Below are 23,793 nucleotides of genomic sequence, written 5' to 3'. Positions count from 1 at the left end.
ATAGATAAAATCACAAATACTGGTCAGAAATACATTATTAATCAAGCCTAACCAAATGCATTAATTATCAGTGCTTCCAGAACCACCATATTCTGATCCTTTCCCAACATTTTGGTATCTGTATGAACAAGCACACATCAAGTAGTAACCAAAGTTGAGCACCCCCACCACAACTAATGACCAATAAACATTATCAACCCTTCCATCATTTATGTTGTCTGGTAGCCATCCTGTGACCCTTCGAACAAGATCAATCACAGCCGTGCTCAGATAAAAAGCTATCCCAATGATCATTGAAATCATTGCAGTTGATGTAGTTTTGAGTGATGTTGGAAATTCTTGATAATACAATGCAATTTGCCCAGGGAAATGAAATGCTTCTGCAATGCCCACCAAAGCTAGTTGTGGAAATAGCCACAAGACGGACATGGGCACTATGGAGCTGGGCTGGTCTTGGAGGTGGTGGGCTTGGGCTATTTTGAGCCGCTTCGATTCCACTAGTGCTGACGTGGCCATGCTTAATGTGTTTAACATGTGGCCTACCCCTATTCGTTGAAGGGACGTCGGAGAGGAACCCGTGAGCTTTTGCCACATGGGACATAAGAAACGATCGATAATGGTGAGAGAGATCGAGGCCCAGATTAAGACCAACACCAGGATAGATCCAGATGGGATTTTGAAATGAGGACCAAAGCTACGGTCCATGGTTAGAGCTTGGAGGATTGTCAAACTGGACTGGATTGCGATTGGGGTACTTAGGAAGACACCTGTTGACCATAATGGTAATATTCTCATCAGGGTTCTGAGATCTTCTACTTGTTGCATTGTGCATATCCTCCATGGTTTTGCTACTGAACCATCAGATTGAACATCTCCTTCTGTTTTGAGCGCTGCACGATTAAGATACCTGCATCATAGGTGCATGCATTTGTGTAGCTTCTGTTAGACCAATAAATCTATCGCATGTCCTTATTGTATGAGCCTAGAAATTGATGTGCAAATTGCATAAAGAGAACAATTTCCCCCGAACTCTCAAGAATTTACCCAAAACAAGGAAAACCTTCTAACATTTTTCATTTTGTTTTGGAAAAAAGTTAACTCAAATTCAATTCAATACAAAACTGTCGTGGCACAGCAATTACGTCATTATGATTTTAAAGCGATAAAGCTTTCATTTTTAACAAATCGACTTCCTACCTGAACCTCTTTTTATATGGTGTAGTTATTTCTGCAATTCCATCTTGACCGTAGTAGTAATCCTCGATTTTGGATGAGAGCGGTGCCTTTCTTTTCTTTATCGTTGCTACAATAACACGAACTAAGGCTGTGAATGGGCTCCCTTGTGGTTTAACATGAAGGTAGAAACGGTTTCCCAATAACAAGAATGCTAAGCCGATGAAGTTTGCAATGGCACTGAGGCCAAATCCCAATCTCCAACTCAAGTTGTCCTCAATGTAGACAATGGCCGTGTTGCTTACTGCTAAAGCAGTGTAAAAAGTGAAGAAATACCAGTTAAAGAACTTCCCTTGATCACTGGGCTTATCAAATTGGTTTGCTCCCATTGTTGCCAGACTAAAGCGAGAACCTCCACACCCGATGCATGCCAGAACCAAAGCTGTGTAAAGGACCGCATATTGGAGTTTTGTGGGTGGTGTGCACAAGCTTGATCCATCATTACATGACTGTGGTCTCAAGGAATCGAGCGTTGCAGTCAATGCTAAAAGAACTATTCCCTGCAAAGGTATATAAATGGTTGTTGTAATCCTACCACATAAACAAATTGCTCTGGAACTTTAGGAAATGAAAAGCAAACAAAGATTGCAGCCACAGCTCAGAGACAGCATCCCTTATGTTGGGAAAAAATAAATATCGGAAGAAACAGAGAAGTATATAGGAAACAGCAGGCACGCTTTGTAACAGCGTGAGAGTATTACCAGCAAAGAGATGCAGGCTGACATGGAGGCAATGAGGAAAGAACCTACGAAAGAGTCAGCAACAATTGCTCCAATGAAGGGGAATAGATTGATGCAGCCACTCATTATGTTTGAAATCTGAGCAGCATTTATACTTTTGACATTGAATTCCTGAATCAGATATACAATCAAGTTTAACAACCAACCTCCCGTTGCAAGTGTCAAGCCCGCCACAGCCCCTGTTATAACATGGAATCAAGTAACGTATTGTCCAGCCAAAAACATTTTGTGCGCACATGTGCAGGTGTGTGTGTGTGTGCGTGCGCGCGCGCGCGCGTGTGTGTGTGTGAGAGAGAGAGAGAGAGAGAGAGAGAGAGAGTGAGAGAGAGAGACCGGAGATGAAGGGGAAGGTGATCCATCCGCCTCGTTGGCTACTGGCGTTTGGCATGTTTACTTCTCTGCCATCCATATTACGGGCAAACTTCGTTGTTGGCTTCATTAACTAGTAGCCGTTTTCAATGGTACTTGGTGAATGCAAAGAAAGATGCATCAATAATTTTTCAGATTAAGGTAGATCGTCCATCCCGATTCACTCCATGTCAGATAATTCCTGCATGGCCTACTTTTGTTGTCCAAGTCACAACCTATATGTGTGTGTGTGTGTGGAATTAAGGTACTAGTTGTTTAATGTTCTAGTCTACCTACTAAACATTATTGTCAACAGCTTGAACTAGAAGAATGGCCTATAGTTTCACTAGATAGATGCTCCCAATATTTTTAAACTAGTTTTCCTTTGGAAATGGAGGATTTAGCAACAAACATGGTTTTATATTCCATTGTAAGGCAGCTTAATTATCAATTAAAATTAAAATCAAGAGGCATAAAGATATATGCAGATGCCAGTCGGCCACTGATCAATTTGCTCTCCATCCGTCCTAATAATTGTTAATTATTCAATCTGAAGAATGCTTTACTAATATAGTACTGACCTGAAGTCGCTTTGCCAATTACGTTTCAAAAAGAAATTACTGCACTCTTTGAGCTTGAAGATCTGCCCAAGTTTTGCCCTCACTCAACCCAGCGTTGGGTGAGACTAAAGATTTTTCAAAAATTTGCAAATCCGTTACCTCAAAAATGACAAAAGGGACAAGACACGTCTCTTATTATAGAATCCAAAATGCTATAGCCACAAATTGTTGGGTCCAGACAAATTTTTTCTCTCTTTACATGGTGATTAAAGAAGTGTTTTTTTAAGTGATGTTATGATTTAAAAAAAAAAATATTTAAAAATATTAAAAAAATAAATGAAAAAAATTAAAAAACATAAAAAACACCTTTGTTCTTCTCGAGACAGATTTGCATGCCATAGGACTATTCATCTGGGCTGGGTTTTACCCAGAATTGGAACCTAGATAACTAGGTATCCGGTTATGGTTTTCGGTCAAGGTTTGACCTGAGCTGAAACCTGCATTTCTAAACATAAGTGAATCTGGGTCGAAACCCGAGTTTAAAACTTGGTGTCTGGGTTTTTTTAAAACCCACTTAACCTAGTGAGAGCCTCATGACCAAGTGACCCACATCCTTAAACAACCCGCTACTCAATGAGACTTCCCACTTCCTAGGACCTAGACGATGAAAAGTAATAATAAAGTAATGAATAGTAATAAAAAATAGATAAAAAGTAAGGAATAGTAATAAAAGTAGGTGAAAAGTAATAATAAAGTAATAAATAGTAGTGAGAAGAGTTAAGAAGTGTTGAGGATACCTCAACACCCAAACCCACTCGGACTACTTCCCACTTCCCACTTTTGAGTTACTTCTCTCTCTCTCTCTCTCTCTCTCACACACACACACACACACACACACACACACACACACACACACCCACACACCCACACCGAAACCCTAGCCTCATTTGCCGATCGAAGTATGGGTTTTATCTGTTGATTGAAGTTTCGCTCATTTGCCGATTGAAGTCAGTTTTTCTCATTCTCTCTTTATCTGGGTCTTGCTTTTTTACTATATTACTTTGCTTTGTCCTGTTAATGGGTTTCTACTATTTTAGATGGGTGATGTGATTGTGTGTATTAGATGGGCAAAATTTATAAGTGAATGTTTTGTGAACCAAATTACAAATAGCAGAATGAGTAGTAGAAATCAGACAGTTTGATCGATGTGATACATGTAATTGATGTTTATGATTTTGCAAATTGACGTGACAATGGCTGATCTTTTGTGTTAAGAATATTGGATGCCGTTTCAATATTTTAGTACTGTCCTTCGTTAATGTGATGGCAATTTTGTTTTATTGATAATCAACCAATGATTTATTGGTAGCATAATAACTTTCTACATATTGCCAACTTGAGAGCTGCTTGAGAAATGGATGTATATTTGGTAAAGGTTCGCGTCATGATCATTTCTCTTATTCCCAATTTCAAAGATTAAAAAATTAGTGGATTGGCCATTCTTTTTCATAAGATACATCCCCTTTCATGTAATAATTAAGAAAGAAGAATTGCGCTTAACTTGATTACTTTTTATTATGGAAGTTTTATGCAAACCCTCATTAATTAAATAGCAGGTCATCGTGGACTATGGTTAGTGCCTAAACATGTCAGATAGAGGAGGACTAGTGATCAAAACGATGAGGGTCAAGGCCTGTTAATCTATGAGAGACTATACAAAATGTTGTTGGATTTATTATTAGTTTTTTATTTTCCTTGTTCTTTTACCCGAAAGGAAAGACTATACAAGTGGTGGTTGAGTCATCAAACTCAATATAATATTTTGTAGTTATGGATATAGTATAGAGTTTGCCATTCCCTTAACACTGCCTTCTAAAAGAAAACAAATGATCAGTATATAGTATAGAGTTTTCTGTGTCTGTTTTTACATGTCCAAGAAAATAATATAGATTTGTAAATTTCCTCGTCTTATGCTTCTTATTACTTTATGTCATGTTAAAGTCATATACGCTGCTATCTAATATAGATTTGACTTTTCTATTGTGTTTTGTTACTCAATAACCGATGGAAGAAGATTCTATGAGTTGTAATGTTGGTACAACTCAAGGAGTTGGTAGTGACTCAATTTCTCTTCCAGTTGATGTGAAGGAGCATGAGAGTCTTCCAACCCCTTCATCCACATATACACAACAATTTACCCATTCCATCCCACCTTTGCACAAAAAATCTAAGAAAACACCTAGTAACTAATCAGTAGTTTGGGAACACTTTGTAAAAGTGTTACCTATTGACCCTGATAATCCAAAAGCTAAGTGCAATCATTGTGGTAAGCAGTATAGTTGCCACTACAAGAATGACACTTCTTCTATGAATCATCACCTTTATAATGTATGTGAAAATTCCTCTCTTAGGATTAAGGAGCTGGAAAAAGTAAATCCCTTAGTAGTGAGAGGGATGCAGGGGGAAGAGTATGTAGCCCACAAGGTCTAGTAAAGTATGACACTGAAAAACTTAGGATGCCAACCACTAAGTTTTTTATTAGGTGTGAATTTTCCTTCAGGCTAGTGGAGCACTTAGGGCTTGTTGAGTATGTGGTTGATTTAGAGTCACAATTTACTTTGCCATCCCGACTCACTCTAAAAAGAAATTGTATTAAGCTGTATAACAAAGAGAAGATACAGTTAAAGAAATTATTAGATGGTTAAAGAATTTGTTTAACCAGCGATACCTAGACATCGATGCAAAAAATGAACTACATGTGCATTACTGCACATTTTATTAATTGCAATTGGAGATTGCATAAGAAAATAATAAAGTTTTGCCAAATTCCTAATCATAGGAGTGAAACTATTGGGAGGGTATTAGACTTGGGGTTGCATGATTGGAAGATTAATAAGATTTTGACCATCACATTTGGTAACGTCTCATCTAATGACGTTGATGTTGATTACATGAGGAGGAGGATAAATGATAGTGATTGTGCCATATTGGGTGGTGAGTTCCTTAACATGCGGTGTGCTACCCATATATTGAATTTGGTTGTTAATGAAGGTTTGAGAGAGGTTTATCAGTTAATATCAACGATTAGAGAAGCCGTCAAATATGTGAAGTCTTCACTATCAAGGTTTTCCAAGTTCAAGGCTTGTGCAATAGAGAAAAATATTAGCGGGAGGATGCTTTGCTTGGATGTTTCCATTAGATGGAACTCCACATATTTGATGTTGAGCATCGCTGTAAAACACAAAATAGCCTTTGAACGCTATTATATGTATGTGGATAATGAATTCACGAACCCCACTAGTGATGATTGAAAAAAAGCACATATTTTTATAGAGTTATTGAAAATATCTTATGATGTTATACTGAATATTTCTGGTTCTTTGTATATGATAGCTGATGTATATTTCTAGGAACTATGCACTGTTCTTTGTATGTGATAGCTAATGTATATTTCTAGGAACTATGCACTATGGAAGATACATTAATTGATATGTGCATGAGTAATGATAGCATCACTAGGATCATGGGCACGAATATGAAAAATAAGTTTAAAAAGTATTGGGGTAGCACATATAAGTTTAACTTGATGATATATGTTGCTTTTGTGCTTGATCCACAATACAAAATATCGTAAATGAGGTTTTGATTGCGAAGATGCAAAGGGGATGAGTTGAGGGATAAGATAGAGGCCAATGTTAAACTTTTGTTAAGTTGCTTGATTGAGCAGTATAACAAATTTAGTGTGGCTAGTGGGGGGAGTTCTAATGTGGCTCAAGGGAGGCCAAACACTACTTCTACTTCTTCTAGTAGCTCAACTAAATTTGATAGCAAATTAGAGAAATACCTTGAGGAGTAAGGGTTTATGGAGTTTAGATCAGAACTAGATAGGTATTTGTTGGAGGGATGTGCACCAAAATCACTCAGTTTTGATATTTTGGATTGGTGGAGAGTTAATGTTGCCAATTATCCTATTCTTCTTGAGGAGCACGTAATGTGTTAGCCACCTTCATTTTCACTGTTGCCTCGGAGTCATCATTCAACATTGGAGGACGCATCTTGGATCCTTTTAGGAGTTTATTGTCTCCAGAGACTGTCCACGCTCTCATTTTCACCACAAATTGGTTAAAGACCAAATCTGTCGACATCTGGGAGTTAGAAGAATATATAGAGTTGATGGACATTGAAGGTAAGTTAGATATATATAAACTAAGTTAGATGGATACTAAAAAAAAAATCATGTTGAAAAAACTAGAGTAAGTGAAACTTTTATTTATTCTGTTTATCTATTAATTAATTCTCAGTACTGAAGATATATATGTGAATAATGTTATGGACAAAAATTTATTGAGGTTACATCAGTTTAAGAATTTGTGTTCTTAAATTTGCAGGGCCTTAATTGTGAATATTAGGGACATGATGGAGAGTTGGACTAATTGTCTATTCGGGTAGTTTATCATTCTGTTAACTTGCTATTCATATTTCTTCTACGAGAACCCATGAATGTTTCTAAAATGGAACTTTCTTATCTTTTCCTGAAATCAATAAAGGTATTGAATAGGTCCTTTCCCTTTCCCTTACTCGTCCAAAAATAACAGAAAGGTGTGAACAAAACAAATAAAGCATTGATTACAAATTAGAATACAAAGGGAAAAGAAAGAGAATATTGCCAAAGCAAAAGATTCGAAGAAAAGTGTTTATCTAGTGGAGAATAAATGGAATAGGTTTGATCAAATCTGCACATAGTTCTTGCTATAAGTTGATATTATTCCGAGAAAACTACTACAACCTTCTATAAATAAACTAATGTCTCTTATTTGATTCTTGTTTTGCAGTCTGATGGGTTGTCATATGCTGTTGCTCGTGGTCCTCTTCATTGGATTCAAACATATTTTAAGCATTACTTTTGGCTAGTTGTATTTTGGATGTATTTTTTCAGATTTGTTTTGTCATTTTGTTTGTTAATCAAGTGGGTGCTTGTAACTTTTGTAGCATTAAATCATTTCTATGGTTGGCTTGGATCTTGGCAATTGTTGTAAAAATGGCAAAACGTGATCAATTTAAATTCATAATCACATAATCAGAGTGGCTACAATCTGACACAGGTTTAAAAAAAAAAAAGAACTGTGTTCAACCCGGAACCCAAAATCCAAGTTTTTCAAAACCCAGATATATCTGGGTTTCGGATTGGGTTTGACTCGGCATAACCCGGGTAGGAACTTGGCCCAGATTTGAGACCTGGATTCCCGGGTTGGAATCCGGATGAACAGTCCTACTATATGGCTCATTATAGAATATAAGTAGCACATGTTGCAATGTGCTAAAAAAATGGGCCAAATGCAAAATGTGGTAAAACATTGAACATTAAATTGAAAATGCAAAATGAGTGGGGTGGAATAGAGTCAAAACTAAGTCATAGAGCATGTGTTGGGTAGTCATGAGCCTCTCTCAACCTAAAAAACTAGGTCAAAAGATGAGACTTTCCTTCACACTTATAAACTGATCACTAACCCATTCCACAACCGATGTGGGACAACTGAAACAATCTCCCCCTCCCTCACACATCGAACCCTAGGTTGCAACAGAGACAACCTGTTTCTCATGCAGACTGTTGGTAAACCTGAGCTTTGACACTAGTGTTGAGTGGTCATGAGCCTTTTTCAACCTTAAAAGCTAGATTAAGAGGTGAGGCTTTGTCTTACATTTATAAACTATCATCAGCCCATTCCACAATCGATGTGGAACAACGTCAATATTTTCCCACCTCTTGAGCTAGTTTTTGAGGTTGAGAAAGTTCCATGACCACTCGGTGGTAAGTGTGACATTCACCGGGATGGAGACAAATATAGATGGTAAATGACTTAGATTAGAACTAAACCTAAGTACAAGATCGCATATTGGAGTTTTAAGGGTGATGTGCACAAGCTTGATACTAATAACAGCTAGTTGTATAAGAAAATTAATTAGATTCAAGAAATCAAGGAAGAACAAATCAAGGAACAACATGATCATAGGAATTAAAGGAAAATTTGACAGCTAAAATCATATCTATGATTTACTCTATCACGTAATTATTGGCTTGTAATTATATACTCTTTTGTAACCTACAATATATAAGATATATCACAATACTCTCTATCTCAACCTGGAGATAACTTTTCTCTCAAAAGTCTTTATGGTATCATAGAACCGTTGGTGAGATAGAGAGCACCTTGTTTAACCTAATGGCAAATTCTTCTGAGTCCATGACTTAGTATCCTTATCCCGCTACTCAGAATATTGGTAATTTTGTCTCCATTAAACTTTCATCTTCCAACTTCCTTATGTGAAAGACACAAATGTTTAATATCCTTGAGAGCTATGATCACCAAGGCTTTATCAATGGTGACACACCCTCACCACCAAAGACTATCACTATTGATGGCTCTGAACAATCTAATCTTGCATTTGTTAAGTGGCGACGAATAGATCGCCTTGTCAAAGGTTGGCTTATAGCACTCTTTTGGAAGATGTTCTTGGCATCGTCATTGGAGTCAACACTACTGCTGAGGTTTGGCATGCGCTGGTTCATTCATTTACTCGTGTTTCATTAGATTGTGGGCTTGCATTGAAGCAAAGACTAACTTTTATCACAAGAGGTACTGACACTTTGTTAACATACTTGCGGCGTTTTAAAATATTATGTGATGAGCTTGCTACCATTGGGAAACCAGTTTCTGATCAAAAGAGGTCTTGGTGGCTTGTTAATGGACTAGGCAATGAGTATGAGATATTTACGGCAACCATGCTTCGTCCTCCAATTCCTTCCTATACTGAAGTTGTTACCCTTTTAGAGAGTTACACATACAGGTATAAGTTGGATGCTCAACCTCCATCTCAAATGGCCTTCTATGGCCAACATACAAACAAGAATAAGAAGGCACATCACTCATTCAACTCTAAAGGCCTCGGCTTTAACCAAGGAAATCAGTCAGAAACAAAGAACTCATCCTCTCAACCTCCACAATCTGTAACAGATTCTAAAAAATCTAGCAGCAAAGATGAAGTGGTGATTTGTCAAATCTACAATAAAAGAAATCATTTTGCAATAAAATGTTTCAATTGGTTCAATCACTCCTACACTACTGAAAATATTCCTTAAACCTTTGCAGCTGTGGCTATTAATGATCCTCAAGACCCAGCTTGGCATCTAGATACTGGTGCCATGGATCATATTACCAACAATTCAGGTAACCTTTATTCATTGGTTCCTTATCAAGGCACAAATAGTGTCATGGTTGGTAATGGTGAGACATTACCCATCACTCATATTGGAATTGCTACTATTGGCTCTAGTCCATCTCCTATTCAACTGTATAATATTTTGTTGGTTCCTAGCATTAAGAAAGATGTTCTATTAGTAAGTAAGCTTACATATGACTATCCACTCACTTTTGAGTTTATGGCTCCTAGTTTTGTGATTAAGGACAGGGTCACGGATCGGATAAGGGCAAAACCCAGGAACCATAAGGGATTATACACTTTTGATATATAACCTATTAATCATAACTGTAGTGGAGATCCTATGGCACTTTTCTCAAATCGTTTTCGGCATGTTACTAAGGAATGTTGGCACCAGCGTTTGATACACCCACATGAATGCATTGTTGGCTACCTGCACTCAAATAAACTTATTTCCTTTGTTACTAAGCAAATGTCTTCAAACGTTTTACTAGTTTCCAATCAGGGAAGTCTAGCAGACTCCCTTTTCTTTCAATTGAATCCAATAATAATGTTCCTTTCTCCAAAATCCATTGTGATTTGTGAGGTCTTGCCCCAGTTATCTCCAAAGAAAGCTTTCGATTTTATGCAATATTTGTGGATGATGCTACACACTTTACTTGGTTTTATCCATTAAAAGGAAAGTTTGATTTGTCCATTTTCTTTGACCACTTCCTAAAATACATTCAATGTCAATTTGATGCTAAAGTTCATATCTTTCAAAGTGATTAAGGTTAAGAGTTGATAGCTACAGATTTTGAAAATTATCCTACTGATAAAGGGATTCACTATCAGTCTCATGTCCAAAAACTCCTGAACAAAATGGTAAGATTGAATGAAGGCATTGTAGTATCACAAAACTTGGTTTAACTATGATGTTTCATACTAAATTGGCTTTTCAATTCTGGGTTGATAACATTGCTGCATCTGTCTTTCTATTCAATCGACTTCCATTTGCTACACTTGGTATAAGGTCACCTCTGTTTTGCCTTTAAGGAAATCATTTAGATTATTCCACCTTCAGAGTCCTTGGCTCTCTGTGTTTTCCATATCTTGGAGATTATAGATGTCACAAACTTAAACCCAAGTCTTTGCCATGTGTTTTCCTTGGGTTCAGTGTAAGACACAAAGGTTACAAGTGTTTATATCTACCGATTAGTAGACTATATAATATATCAAGATATATGGTTTTCTATGAAGCCATCCTCCCATATAAATAGCCCACTTAGTTGCATGATCACATTCTTATTGAAGGGGATCTTTGCACATTCTTGGATAGGGAGCCCTTAACAGATCCACCACCTGCTGCACCTGCAATTTCATCTTTTGGCATACCTTCTTCAATTGCAGTACCTGTTGCACCTTCAATTTCATCTTCTGACACACTTTCTTCAGCTGCAACATCACCAAGACTGTCCACCACCTCTCCTATCGTCACTACATAGACCACAATTACTCCTACTCAAGATCACAGTCTATCCACGAAAGGTAACTTAGCTCCCCAACCACTATGGCTACCCTTCTAGCATAAACTGATTCAATAAATCACCCCATGGTCACAAGGTCCATGTTAGGCATCCACAAGCCAAATCCTAAGTACGCAAATCTGCATGTTACTCATGATATACCAGTTGAACCTAAGTCAGTTGTCTCTTCCAATAAACATTTAGGATGGTCCACAACCATGGAAGAAAAGCTAGCTGTCTCGGTAGGAAATCAAACATGGACTCTTATTCCATATGATCCAAGTATGAATGTGGAGGGATGCCATTGGGTTTACAAAGCTAAACTCAAACCTAATGACTTATTGGAACGACTCAAGGCTTGGCTTATAGCAAAGGACTTCAACAAAGTTGACGATATTGACTTTTTTGAGACCTTTTCTCCAATCATAAAACTTACAAGCATACGACTAATACCCACAGTGGCCGTTGTTAGAAAATGGGAACTAAGGCAACTAGAAATGAAGAATGCATTTCTTCTTGGACATTTGTCTCAACTTATATATATGTAGCAGCCACCAGGGTATATTGATCCACAACTTCCCAATCATGTATGCAAGTTAAGTCTTGCTTTATATGGCTTAAAACAGGCTCCTAAAGTGTGGTTCGATAGATTTGACTTTTTACTTCAACTTGGTTTCTTTTCTAGCATCATTGATTGAAGTCTTTTCATTTGTCATTCCTCATATAGGATCCTAATCTTACTCCTTTATGTGGATGACATAGTAGTCACAGGTGATAATCCTAAGAGAATTCAGTGGCTAATCTCTCAACTAGGGACCCAATTTTCCATTAAGGATCTAGGCTTCCTTCATCACTTCCTTGGCCTAGAAGTTCATAAACTTGGTGATGACATCTTTCTTTCACAACAACACCATGCACATGAGCTTTTTAATCGTACAGGGATGAGTGAATGCAAGCCAATCTCAACACCTATGCCTACCAAAGGATGTCATTTGACACATCTGGAAAGTCTCTTCTCTGATCCCATGTTGTACTGAAATTTCGTTGGAGGATTACAGTATCTTACATTCACAAGGCCGTATCTCTCTTATAGTGTAAATTTGTGTGTCAGTTCATGCATGCTCCCACTCATGCATGCTTCCACTATCAACTATTACAAGCTTATCAAGTTAATACTTTGTTATGTCAAAGAAAGCCACTATACACCTTGGTTTACATGTAACAGCCTCAAGTACACTTGATCTCTATGGCTTCTCAGATATTGATTGGGTTGGATGCCCTTCAACCTGTTGGTTGACCTCAAGCTTTTGTACTTTTCTTAGGAGTAATTGCATCTCCTGAAGTGCTAAAAAGCAATCCACCATTTCTCGATTGATTATAGAAGTCGAATATTTGTCAATGGCAACTATTGCCACTGAGATTAATTGGTTGTCTTTTTTGTTACGTGACTTTGATATTCCACTACAGAATACTCCAATTCTATAATGTCATAACATTAGTGCACTCTATATGACAATTAAGCTTGTTCTCCATGTTAAAACTAAACATGTAGAATTGGATTATCACTATGTTCGAGAGCGTGTGGCATTGGGTTGCCTTGATAATCGCCATGTCTCTTCTGCCAATCAACTGGCAGATATATTTATAGAGCCCCACTCTAAAACTCTATTTCACACTTTCAGAAACAAACTTGGCCTTTGTTCAATCTCCATGTCTAGTTTGAAGGGGAGTAATAACAACCAGTTGCATAAGAAAATTACTCAAACTCTAGAAATCAAAGAAGAACAAATCAAGAAAGAGCAAATCAAGGAACAACATGATCTTAGGAATTAAAGGAAAATTTGATAGCTAAAATCATATCTATGATTTACTCTATCATGTAATTATATACTTTTTTGTAACTTACAGTATATAAGATATATCACAATACTCTCTATCTCAACCTTGATATAGCTTTTCTCTCAAAACTCTTTAGATACATTGTCACATGGCTACGGTCTCAAGAAATCAAGTGTTGCAATCAATAATGCTAAAAGAATTATGCCCTACTTTGGCAACATTTGCGATATTATTCCAAAAAACTAGTAAATTCATTATAAGGAATATTGTTCTTACCAATGCTAGATATCGTTGAAAAAAGTAGCATTAATCGTTGCAAATTCCTTTTTTTGAACAATTATGCCTTATTGCGAGTTGTATGAGAAAAAATGGACACAACATCCCATTACCAATGACTTCTAAAAAACATCACAATTATCTATTTCCGGAGTTGCAAAAACTGCTGCAAAAGACTTAAACTGCGATAGAAAAAATTTTCCCACCTCAAGACGTATGCCGTTGCAAAAACTTTATCCCATCATCGCAAAGTCACTGTAAAAGTAAGTCTAGATGATGTTATGCATTCCTGGAAAATTTTGAAATCGACGCAAATTGTAACATCCGGTCTAGTGTTAAAACTACTTTCAAAATTTTTCTATTTATATGTGCGAAAAGTCCACTTGAATTTTTAAATATATATATTTTTAAATATAGACTATGGGCCTAAAATCTTTGTTTTGATAGTTTATGATTTTATCTTGAGTTTGATATTTAGTTTAAAAATCTTTTTATGGGTCAAAATATATTTTTTTTAAAGATTTTTTTTAAACTAGTTGAATTTTTTTTAGTTTGAAACTAGGTCCCAAAAATTCATAAAAGATTTTATTTGTTTATTTATTTATTATTTTTGTCGCATTATTTTCACGTGTTGCTCAAGATCACGCATAGTCCCTTAGACTCAACTTCATGAATGTCCGTTTTCCTCTTCATTCACGTCTCTTTCCCTAGGGTTTATTTTTGGTTCCCTATTTATACTACGAGCAGTTTTCTTTTTGACCTGCATGACGAAAATGTTGAAAACCATCTGCAGTGTGAAACCATTTCAGCACCATTCTCCAAATTAGCATATTAGGCACCACCCACAAACACCCACAGTGTTTGCAGCAAATGATGCCCCAATCTTCTTTCACAAATCGCTGTACCAAAATCATAAATGGTAGCTGCTCTTTCCTATAAAAGAGAGAGCTCAGGTGGGCAAATATGAGAGTGGGAAAATAGAGAGAAAAGAAGGACGTGAGAGAGAGTGAAATTTGTAGAGTTTATTTATAATCTAGTACAAATTCTATAAAAGAGGCTCCAGTGGACGTAGGCAATTTGCTGAACCACTTAAATATCGTCTTGTGTGATTTTGGACAGGCCAGAGGCGCAATAATTGGTATTAGAGCGTTGGTTTCAAGCTGTCTAGAAATTAAGTTGTTCAAAATCAACTTTTGACAACTCCAAGGTGTTCCTCACGTTAAGAAGAATCCGTTGCCACAAACGGAATCTAAAACGGAGGTTAGACGAAGCCGCACGCGCCTGTAAAAGATCGGAGTGTGAACACACGTGCTCCATGTGCATCTGAAGGTTGAAGACGACTGCAAATCACGCTCCACGTGCCACCACCTGCTTACACGCGCCCAGAGGTTGAAGACGCGTGCATCCCATGCCCCCAGCACGTGAATCTCAATCTCCCACGTGCACCCACATGCCCACTAGCAGCAGTACGTGTACACCACACGTCCCACACACCACAGACGCTACTGTAGCGCGTGCATCTCACGCACCAGATGATCATAACTGTCCGTTTTTCCAGATCCTTGTTGGGCTTGATCTAAGCCAATTAGAGTCCGATTTTAACAATCAAATAGTGCTTTCCAACTATTTGCATCATTCCGGACTCATCCGTATGGTTAGAATTTTGAAATTTTGCATTTGAATTTTCTAAATTCAAATGGAAAGATCTAGAAGAGATAGAAGCTCTGAAAATGCCAGTAGCTCTGGGCGTCGGTCCACTGTGTCAAATGCCTAGTTTGAAGTTGAGAAGTTCGATAGAACAAGCAACTTCAGTATGTGGCAGTGTGAAGTCTTGGACGTTTTGATCCAACAAGAGTTGAATATTGCGTTGGACGATAGACTAGATAATATGACTGATCAGGATTGGAGGAAACTTAATACCCAAGCCTGTAGTATAATCCGGTTATGCCTTACCAAAGAACAGAAGTATTTTTTCATGAGAGAGACAAATTCTAAGAAACTTTGACAGAAATTGGAGGATAAGTTCATAAAGAAGAGCATTGAGAGCCGTTTGCACTTGAAGAAAAAGCTCTTCAGATTCCAATTTTGTGAAGGTATTTCTATGTCTGAACATCTGAATAGTTATAACCAAATTCTTGCTGATTTGTTAAATTTGGATGTTGAAATCCAAGATGAAGATAAAGCTTTACTTTTGTTAAATTCCTTACTTGATACATATGAGCATTTAATTACTATTCTACTGTATGGGAAGGAAAAGATTAGTTTTGAAGATGTATCTAGTTCTTTAATTAGCAATGAGTGCCGCAGAAAAGATAAGCAGGTACAACTAGATACATCAAGTGAAGTGCTAACAACAAGAGGGAGACCACAGTCAAGGTATAGACTCAGGTGCATAGAGTATTAATGGGAGTTCAGGTGGCAATGAAGGGTTTGAGGTGAGAAAACTTGTACTTCTTGCAAGGAAGTACTGTTGATGGAAGAGCTTCCACATGCTGTGAGAAGCTAGATGAGACTAATGCCGACACTACCAGTTTTTGGCATATGCGTATGGGACACGTAGGAGAAAAAGCTTTGCAAATATTAGTGAAGTAAGGCTTATTCAAAGGTGCCAAGACTGGTAAACTGTCTTTCTGTGAGCACTGTATATTGGGGAAGCAGAGGCGGATCAAGTTTGGAACTACTGTACACAATACACAGGGAATACTTGACTATGTACACTTTGATGTTTGGGGACCTATCCAAAATGCATCATTGGGAGGTAAGAATTGGTTTGTAACTTTTATGGATGATTATTCTCGTCGTGTGTGGGTATATACGATGAAGAATAAAGACGAAGTGTTGAAAATCTTCCTTGATTGGAAAAAAATGGTTGAGACTCAGACCAGCAGAAAGATCAAGCGGCTCAGATTTGATAATGGAGGTGAGTATACTTCAGACCCCTTCATGGAAGTATGCCAGAGAGAGGGAATTGTTAGACACTTCAAGGTATGAGGTACACTGTAGCAGAATGGTGTGATAGAATGAATGAATCATACTATATTGGAGAAAGTGCGATGTATGTTACTGGGTGCAAGATTCAGTAAGAAATTTTGGGCTGAAGCTGTGACATATGCCTGCCACCTCATCGACCGACTGCCCACAGCTGCCAATGATGGGAAGACACCCACTGAAATGTGGAGAGGTACACATGCTACTGATTATGACTCTGTACACGTTTTCGGATGTCCTACTTACTATCATGGTAAAGAAAGTAAGCTTGATCCTAGAGCTAAGAAAGTAAAATTCTTAGGTTTTAATACTGGTGTAAAATGGTATAGACTCGGGTGCATAGAGTCTAAAAAGGTGATCATTAGTAGAGATTTACATTCAACGAATTTGAGATGCTTAAGTCACATAAGCATAAAGATTCCAATGAAGGCATCCATGATAGCGAAACACCTGGTGATTCGCAAAAGGTGGAGTTTTCTACTCAAAATGATTCAGGAGAAACAAATAGAGAGCATGGACAAGATGAGATTGATAGTCCAGTCATAGTACCTCCAATTCAACCTGAATCAATAGCAACCAATAGACCGAGATGAGAGAAATGTGTACCAACACGTTTTGTAGACTATGTGACATATGCATTACCAGCTGAAGGGGGTGAGATCCCAACCACTTACAGAGAAGCCATACAGTCAAGTGAACAAGTTGAATGGACAAAAGTGATGAATGAAGATAGGCAGTCTCTTTACCAGAACCAGAACCAGACTTGGGAGCTTGTGCTGCTTCCAAAAAGGAAAGAAGACAATTGGCTGTAAGTGGATCTTGAATTAGAAAGATGATCAAGTTGCTAAAAATGGATTGCGATACAAAACTAGGTTGGTAGCCAAGGGCTGCACTCAGACAGAGGGAATTGACTACAGTGAAGTATTCTCTCCTGTTGTGAAGCATTCTCTCCTGTTGTGAAGCATTCATCCATTCAGATATTGTTAGCTTTGGTTGCACAGTATAATCTTGAGTTAGCATAGCTGGATGTAAAGACAACTTTCTTACATGGTGATTTGGAAGAGGAGATTTATTTGTCTCAACTAGAAGGTTTCAAAGAAGCTGGAAAAGAAAACTGAGTATGCAGTCTGAAGAAGTCTCTTTATGGCTTGAAGCAGTCACCTTAGCAATAGTATAAGTGGTTTGACCGCTTTACGATGGATCTAAAATACACTCGTTGCCAATACGATCACTGTGTGTATTTCAAAAAACTTGCAAATGGATCTTTTATTTATTTGCTTTTATATGTAGATGATATGTTAATTGCATGTAAAAGCAAGGGGGAGATAAATCTTTTAAGAACTCAATTAAGTCATGAGTTTGAAATGAAAGATCTGAGAGAAGCAAGAAGAATATTGGGAATGGAGATCAGAAGAGATAGGGTGAAAGGTACAGTTCACCTTACTCAGAAGTAGTATCTAAAGATAATACTACAACGCTTCAACATCGACTCAAAGACGAAGCTGGTGAGTATTCCTATGTCCCCATATTTCAAACTTAGTGCATTGCAGTCTCCTAAAACTGATGAAGAACGAGACTACATGAGGAATGTCCCATATGCAAGTATTGTTGGAAGCTTAATGTATGCCATGGTGTGTACACGACCTGATATCTTCCAGGTCGTTAGCTTAGTTAGTCGCTATATGCATAGTCCTGAAAAAGTTCATTGGCATGCGGCTAAGTGGATTCTACGGTATATTTTAGGGACCATAGATATTGGTTTGAAGTTCAAGAAGAGTGAAGATAGTCTAGTAACTGGATATGTTAACTCAGACTATGCAGGTGATTTTGACAAACGCCGATTGACAACTGGATATGTGTTCACTATGGTTGGAGGACCAGTTAGTTGGTGATTAACTTTGCAGTCGACAATTGCACTATCATCCATTGTGACTGAATACATGGCTGTAACAGAAGCCGTGAAAGAAGCTATTGGGTTACAGGGATTGGTAACAGATTTGGGTTTTAAGTACTAAGAGGTTATTGTTTACTGTGACAGTCAAAGTGCAATTCATTTGGCCAAAAATCAAGTATATCACTCTCAAACAAAACACATAGATGTCTGATTTTTTTTTGTATGTGAAATATTAGAAAAAGAGGACATCAAACTTCAGAAGATTAGCATTGAAGATAATTTAGCAGATATGTTGACGAAAGTCATCACAGGGATCAAGTTCCAACACTGTTTGGACTTGATCAGTATCATACACTGCTGAGCACCCTTGGGTGCATTGGAAAGTATTCGATAGCAGAAATCTCTCATGTCAAAGAAAGAGGTGCATTTATTTGAAAAATGAATTAGTTTGCAAGTAGGTTGGTATGACACACTTGGGTAGAGGTGGTGATTGTTGAAAACCACCTGCAGTGTGAAACGATTTCAGCACCGTTCCCCAATTTGGCATATTAGGCACCACCCACAGACACCCACAGTGTCAGCAGCAAATGACGCCCCAATGTCCTTCCACAAATTGCTGCACCGAAATCATAAATGGTAGCTGCTCTCCCCTATAAAAGAGAAAGCCCAGGTGGGCAAATATGGGAGTGGGAAAATAGAGAGAAAAGAAGGATGTGAGAGAGAGTGAAGTTTGTAGAGTTTTTTTGTAATCTCGTACAAATTCTATAAAAGAGGCTCCAGTGGACGTAGGCAATTTGCTGAACCACTTAAATATCATCTTGTGTGATTTTGGACAGGCCAGAGGCACAACAGAAAACTCCAAGCCACAAATCTCCTTTGAAGCCTTCCCTTCCATGCTCGCTGATCACCTCTTCAAGCACCACTCCAAGCCGCAATGCTTCAGTGAAGCACCTCCTCCATGTAGCTGCTCATCCCCATGTGAAAATTGATGAACCACCTTGCCCCCTTTAATAAACCGCAATCACCAACATGCACGGCAACACCACCGCAAGTCACTGCTGTGGAAGCCCCTATTTTAGGCCCCTGAAACAGAGCAATGACAACCTTGTCCTCAAACCCTTTTTGGTGCCACTAGTCACGACAAGGAAATACAACTGGTAGATCAGTGAAGCCCCAGAAAATGTAGGTCATGCCACCCCAAGATCGTTGTGCTCCTCTTGGTAAGCCCACGCCGAGCCTTGCCTCTTTTGTATCTCTCTCTCTCTCTCTCTCTCTCTCTCTCTCTCTCTCTCTCTCTCTCTCTCTTTGTGAGTTTTTTTTTTCACATCATCGACCACCTAGGACCACCGCCTAACCTTGGTCCCTCTGCCTCTCTCTCTCGGTGAGTCTCCATCGCTCGGTCTGGATCTCTTTCTCTCGTTAGAGGGCTTGCTGTTTGTAAACTAAAATTAAACTTTGCACTTTCTTTATGTAAAGCTTCGTGCGTAGGTGGTGTTGAGGTTTTGTTTTATGATTTTAAAACTTTGCCCTTTAGTTAATATTATAAATATTTTTGTCCTCAACGTTATAAGCATGATGGGTTTAAACGGTATATTTGAGACTTCCTTCCGAAAGAAACATTGCATGTTATGGTTAGTTTTGAAAAAAATACTACTGGTTTTACGTGGCCTGCTTTCTTTTTCCTTTTTATATTAAACCCATGTTGTATGGATCTTGTTTTTAAATAAATGTTTTTATAAATAAAAAGAAGGAGTTTTAAAATTATACTATTTGGTATTAAATTATTTTAAAAGTTGGAACGTGTTTTTTTTTTAATGTTATTTTTTAACTAGGGGTTGTTTGAAATAAAATCAGTATAATATTTTCATTAAGAGGGTTGGGTTTTGATTTTTTTAAATAGACTGATGTTTGAGTGGGAATTAGGTTAAGTATATTAAGTGGATACTAATGGTTTTGGAAAGGGATGATATTTTCGGAATTTTGAGGATTTTAGGTTTTAAGGATTTAAAATGGGTTAGTTTAGCATTTCAAGTTTAAATATCTAAATATGTGTTTGACTAGAAATTTACGAGAATTACGTGATTATTTTATAGGTGACAAGTAATTGTTGTTTTATTGAGGAAAATTTCTGAAAAGTTAAGAAGTTCAGGTAAGCGGGGTTCCTATGCTAGACTTTGTATGAAAGGAAAATGAAATGAGATTGACTTTTAAAATATGCATATTTTGGGTTTTGAAAATAAATATGAAGAACAACTTCAATTATTTGTTTTAGTATTATTCATGAATTCTGTATAAAAGGGAAAGTATTTTTGTCATGACTGGCATAGACATGAGCTTATTTTTTGGCCTTTTGTTTTTAAACTATGCAAAAGAGAGCGAATATAAAATTTTGTGTATAAATTATATTTTTGTGATCTGATTTTGTTATGTTCTGAAGATGTTCTAAACTTTGATATAATATGTTGTGATTTCTGAAAACTTTTGGTATGACATTCTGAATTTAGGATGTGGTTTGTGGTTGGTGATCTGTTTGACCTACCAAGGGTGCTAATGGTGGTTTCTGTTTGGATTGGTACCAACTGTTCTATTTCTGTTGCACCTATTTTGTAAACAAAGCGATTTTCTAGTGATTTTTCTTGTGTGCCCACTTGGAGCTCCGAGAATAATAAGGGAAAGATTCACATTTTGTTTATGCTCAGATACCTACCGGAGTTTGCACAATCTTACCATGGGGGCTAAACATGACCTCTTATGTGATATGCTGTTTTGGTATGATGGTGGTCAGTTATGCTATGCCAAAAGAATTTTGAATAATAATATTTTTGAACTTTCGCTCTGGTATTTTTATAACATGTTCTGACTCTGCATTTTAAAAATAATTTTTTTTTTCATTTTGCATTTTAAACTTTGTAAATGCTCATGTTTGCACACTAGTATATGTTTTCTACTAACTGAATTGTTGATAACTCACCCCTTATCTCCACAATAGTTTTTAGATAATTTTGAAATAGTTCAGCTAAGAATCGAGATTATGGAGCATGGGTGAGATGATTATTTAAGCATAGAGGGTTACTCATAGAAAATCTTTGAGAATTGGTGGATTTTATTAAAAGATTTTGTAGTATTTTGATGATTTCAAATTTTGGAGTCTGCAAATAATTTGATAAAATGTGAGTTTTAATGTTTAGAAAATAACTCTCCGATCCCTGCATGACTGGGACGTTATACAAATAATCATATTTGTTGTGATTTTCATCCATCGCCAAATTGATATACCATGTACTGGGAAAAGTTTTTTCCAGCACACGTGTTTCATCGTTGCAATATATGTTTTTACCAACATTGACAATAGCAACAATTACAATAACCTTCGTGAATAAGCAAATCTCGACGTAATAGATCCAAGTGATGGAAATAGTTATTTTTTCCCATGACTTAGTCATAATATTCTGAAAAGTCATGCATTTGTATAAATAATTCTTTCACGCATGGGATGCATTTTGAAAGAACACATATCAAAACTACCATTTTGCTAAGTTCATCAATCAATTGCAACATACAACAATTTTGTATGCATTTTGTATCAACTGTAAATTTCCATATGTAGGCACCAAACCAGATAGTTACGAATAATAAATGGAAAACCATAGGATAAATGTTGCGAGTTATAGGATCCTGACAGTAACTATCCACTCATTCACTAACTGTTAAACAATCGGATCAGTTTGTAACATATACATAGTTAAGCCAGACAAGTATCATAGTTCAAATACGTTATATTGAGTAGCCAACGCATCCAAACTAGCATATGTTGGGAGTTGTTCTGACACAGAGACGATTCTAAATAAAGGAGGGACAAAATTTAACGTGGTTCGGCAATTGCCTACGTCCACAGCTACTGTAATTTCACTATAAAAATAATTTTTACAGAAATCTCTCTCTCACCCACTTTGATGCACTTCTCTGATGCACTCTACCTGCACACACGCAACACTCTCTGTTTTCTCTCTGCTGCACACACAGTCCGCACCCTTAAGCTCTCCTATTTATAGGAGAGCAGATCACTACGTTGTAGCAATTTGCTGCATGATGCTTGGGAAGGTGCCTAACAATACAAAAGAGCAAACGGTGCAACGGTGGATTTGGTGTCTTTCGGTGCATATTTCACTGTTCACTGTTTTTGTCTCCATCTGCAACAATCTCCCACTTGGAGACAAATGAGTCTACATATCTTCATAGCAACTATCACAGCAACTTCAAGTCATGCCTTTAAGTACGAAGTCCAACTGAAGCTATACACAGCTTCAGTTTGTCAGCAGTAACTACTTTTGTGAACATGTCTGCTGGGTTCTCTGTTCCTCGAATCTTCTCAAGTATCAGCTGTCCACTATCGAGAAGAGATCGGATAAAATGATATCGCAACTGTATGTGTTTTGTTCTGGAATGAAAGGCTGGATTCTTTGCAAGAAAAATAGCACTCTGACTATCACTGTGCAGAATGCTTTTTTCATTCTTCTTTCCCAATTCCTCCAAGAATGACTGCAACCAAACCATTTCCTTCCCTGCTTCAGTTATAGCAACGTATTCCGCTTCTGTAGTTGAGAGAGCAACAATCTTCTGTAACTTAGAAGCCCATGATACAGCTGTATCACCAAGCGTATACACAAATCCAGTAGTACTTTTTCTGCTGTCAACGTCACCTGCTAAATCGGCATCTACATATCCCTGTAGTTTTAAACCTGCTTTTGTAAAGCATAGTGACGTATCTGAAGAGCCTTGTAGATATCTTAAAATCCACTTGACTGCTTCCCAATGCTGCTTTCTTGGATTACTCATGTACCTGCTCACAGCTCCCACTGCTTGTGCAATATCTGGCCTTGTACAGACCATAGCGTACATAAGACTACCAATAGCAGATGCATAGGGTATTCTGTTCATGCATTCTTGCTCTTCCTTCGTCTTTGGCGACTGATCCTTAGTTAGTCGAAAGTGACTAGCTAAGGGTGTGCTTACTGGTTTCACCTTGTCCATGTTAAACCTTCTAAGCACATTCTTTACATACTCCTCCTGCGAGAGCTTGAGAGTATCATTAGACCTGTCTCTAATAATTCTCATACCAAGGATTTGTTTTGCAGCACCCAAATCCTTCATCTCAAACCGCTTTGACAACTACTTCTTCAGTTCATTGATTT

At 37.5% G+C, this 23,793-nt stretch overlaps 1 protein-coding gene across 1 annotated transcript; it reads right to left on the bottom strand.

The window, feature by feature from the left end:
• Positions 1–34: 34 nt before the first annotated feature.
• LOC122290959 (protein NRT1/ PTR FAMILY 2.7-like) lies at positions 35–7,026 on the bottom strand. The gene is made up of 4 exons (XM_043098619.1): positions 6,870–7,026; positions 1,935–2,152; positions 1,198–1,733; positions 35–907 (listed from the first exon to the last, which is right to left on the bottom strand). Exons 1-4 carry the CDS (start codon positions 7,024–7,026, stop codon positions 61–63), a joined length of 1,758 nt encoding a protein of 585 aa, XP_042954553.1. The 3' UTR covers positions 35–60.
• Positions 7,027–23,793: the final 16,767 nt, after the last annotated feature.

Source organism: Carya illinoinensis, chromosome 13, assembly GCF_018687715.1.
Source record: "Carya illinoinensis cultivar Pawnee chromosome 13, C.illinoinensisPawnee_v1, whole genome shotgun sequence".
Lineage (NCBI taxonomy): Eukaryota > Viridiplantae > Streptophyta > Magnoliopsida > Fagales > Juglandaceae > Carya > Carya illinoinensis.
The sequence above is the reverse complement of the archived record's forward strand: the minus strand, read 5'-3'. Positions and strand labels throughout refer to the sequence as shown.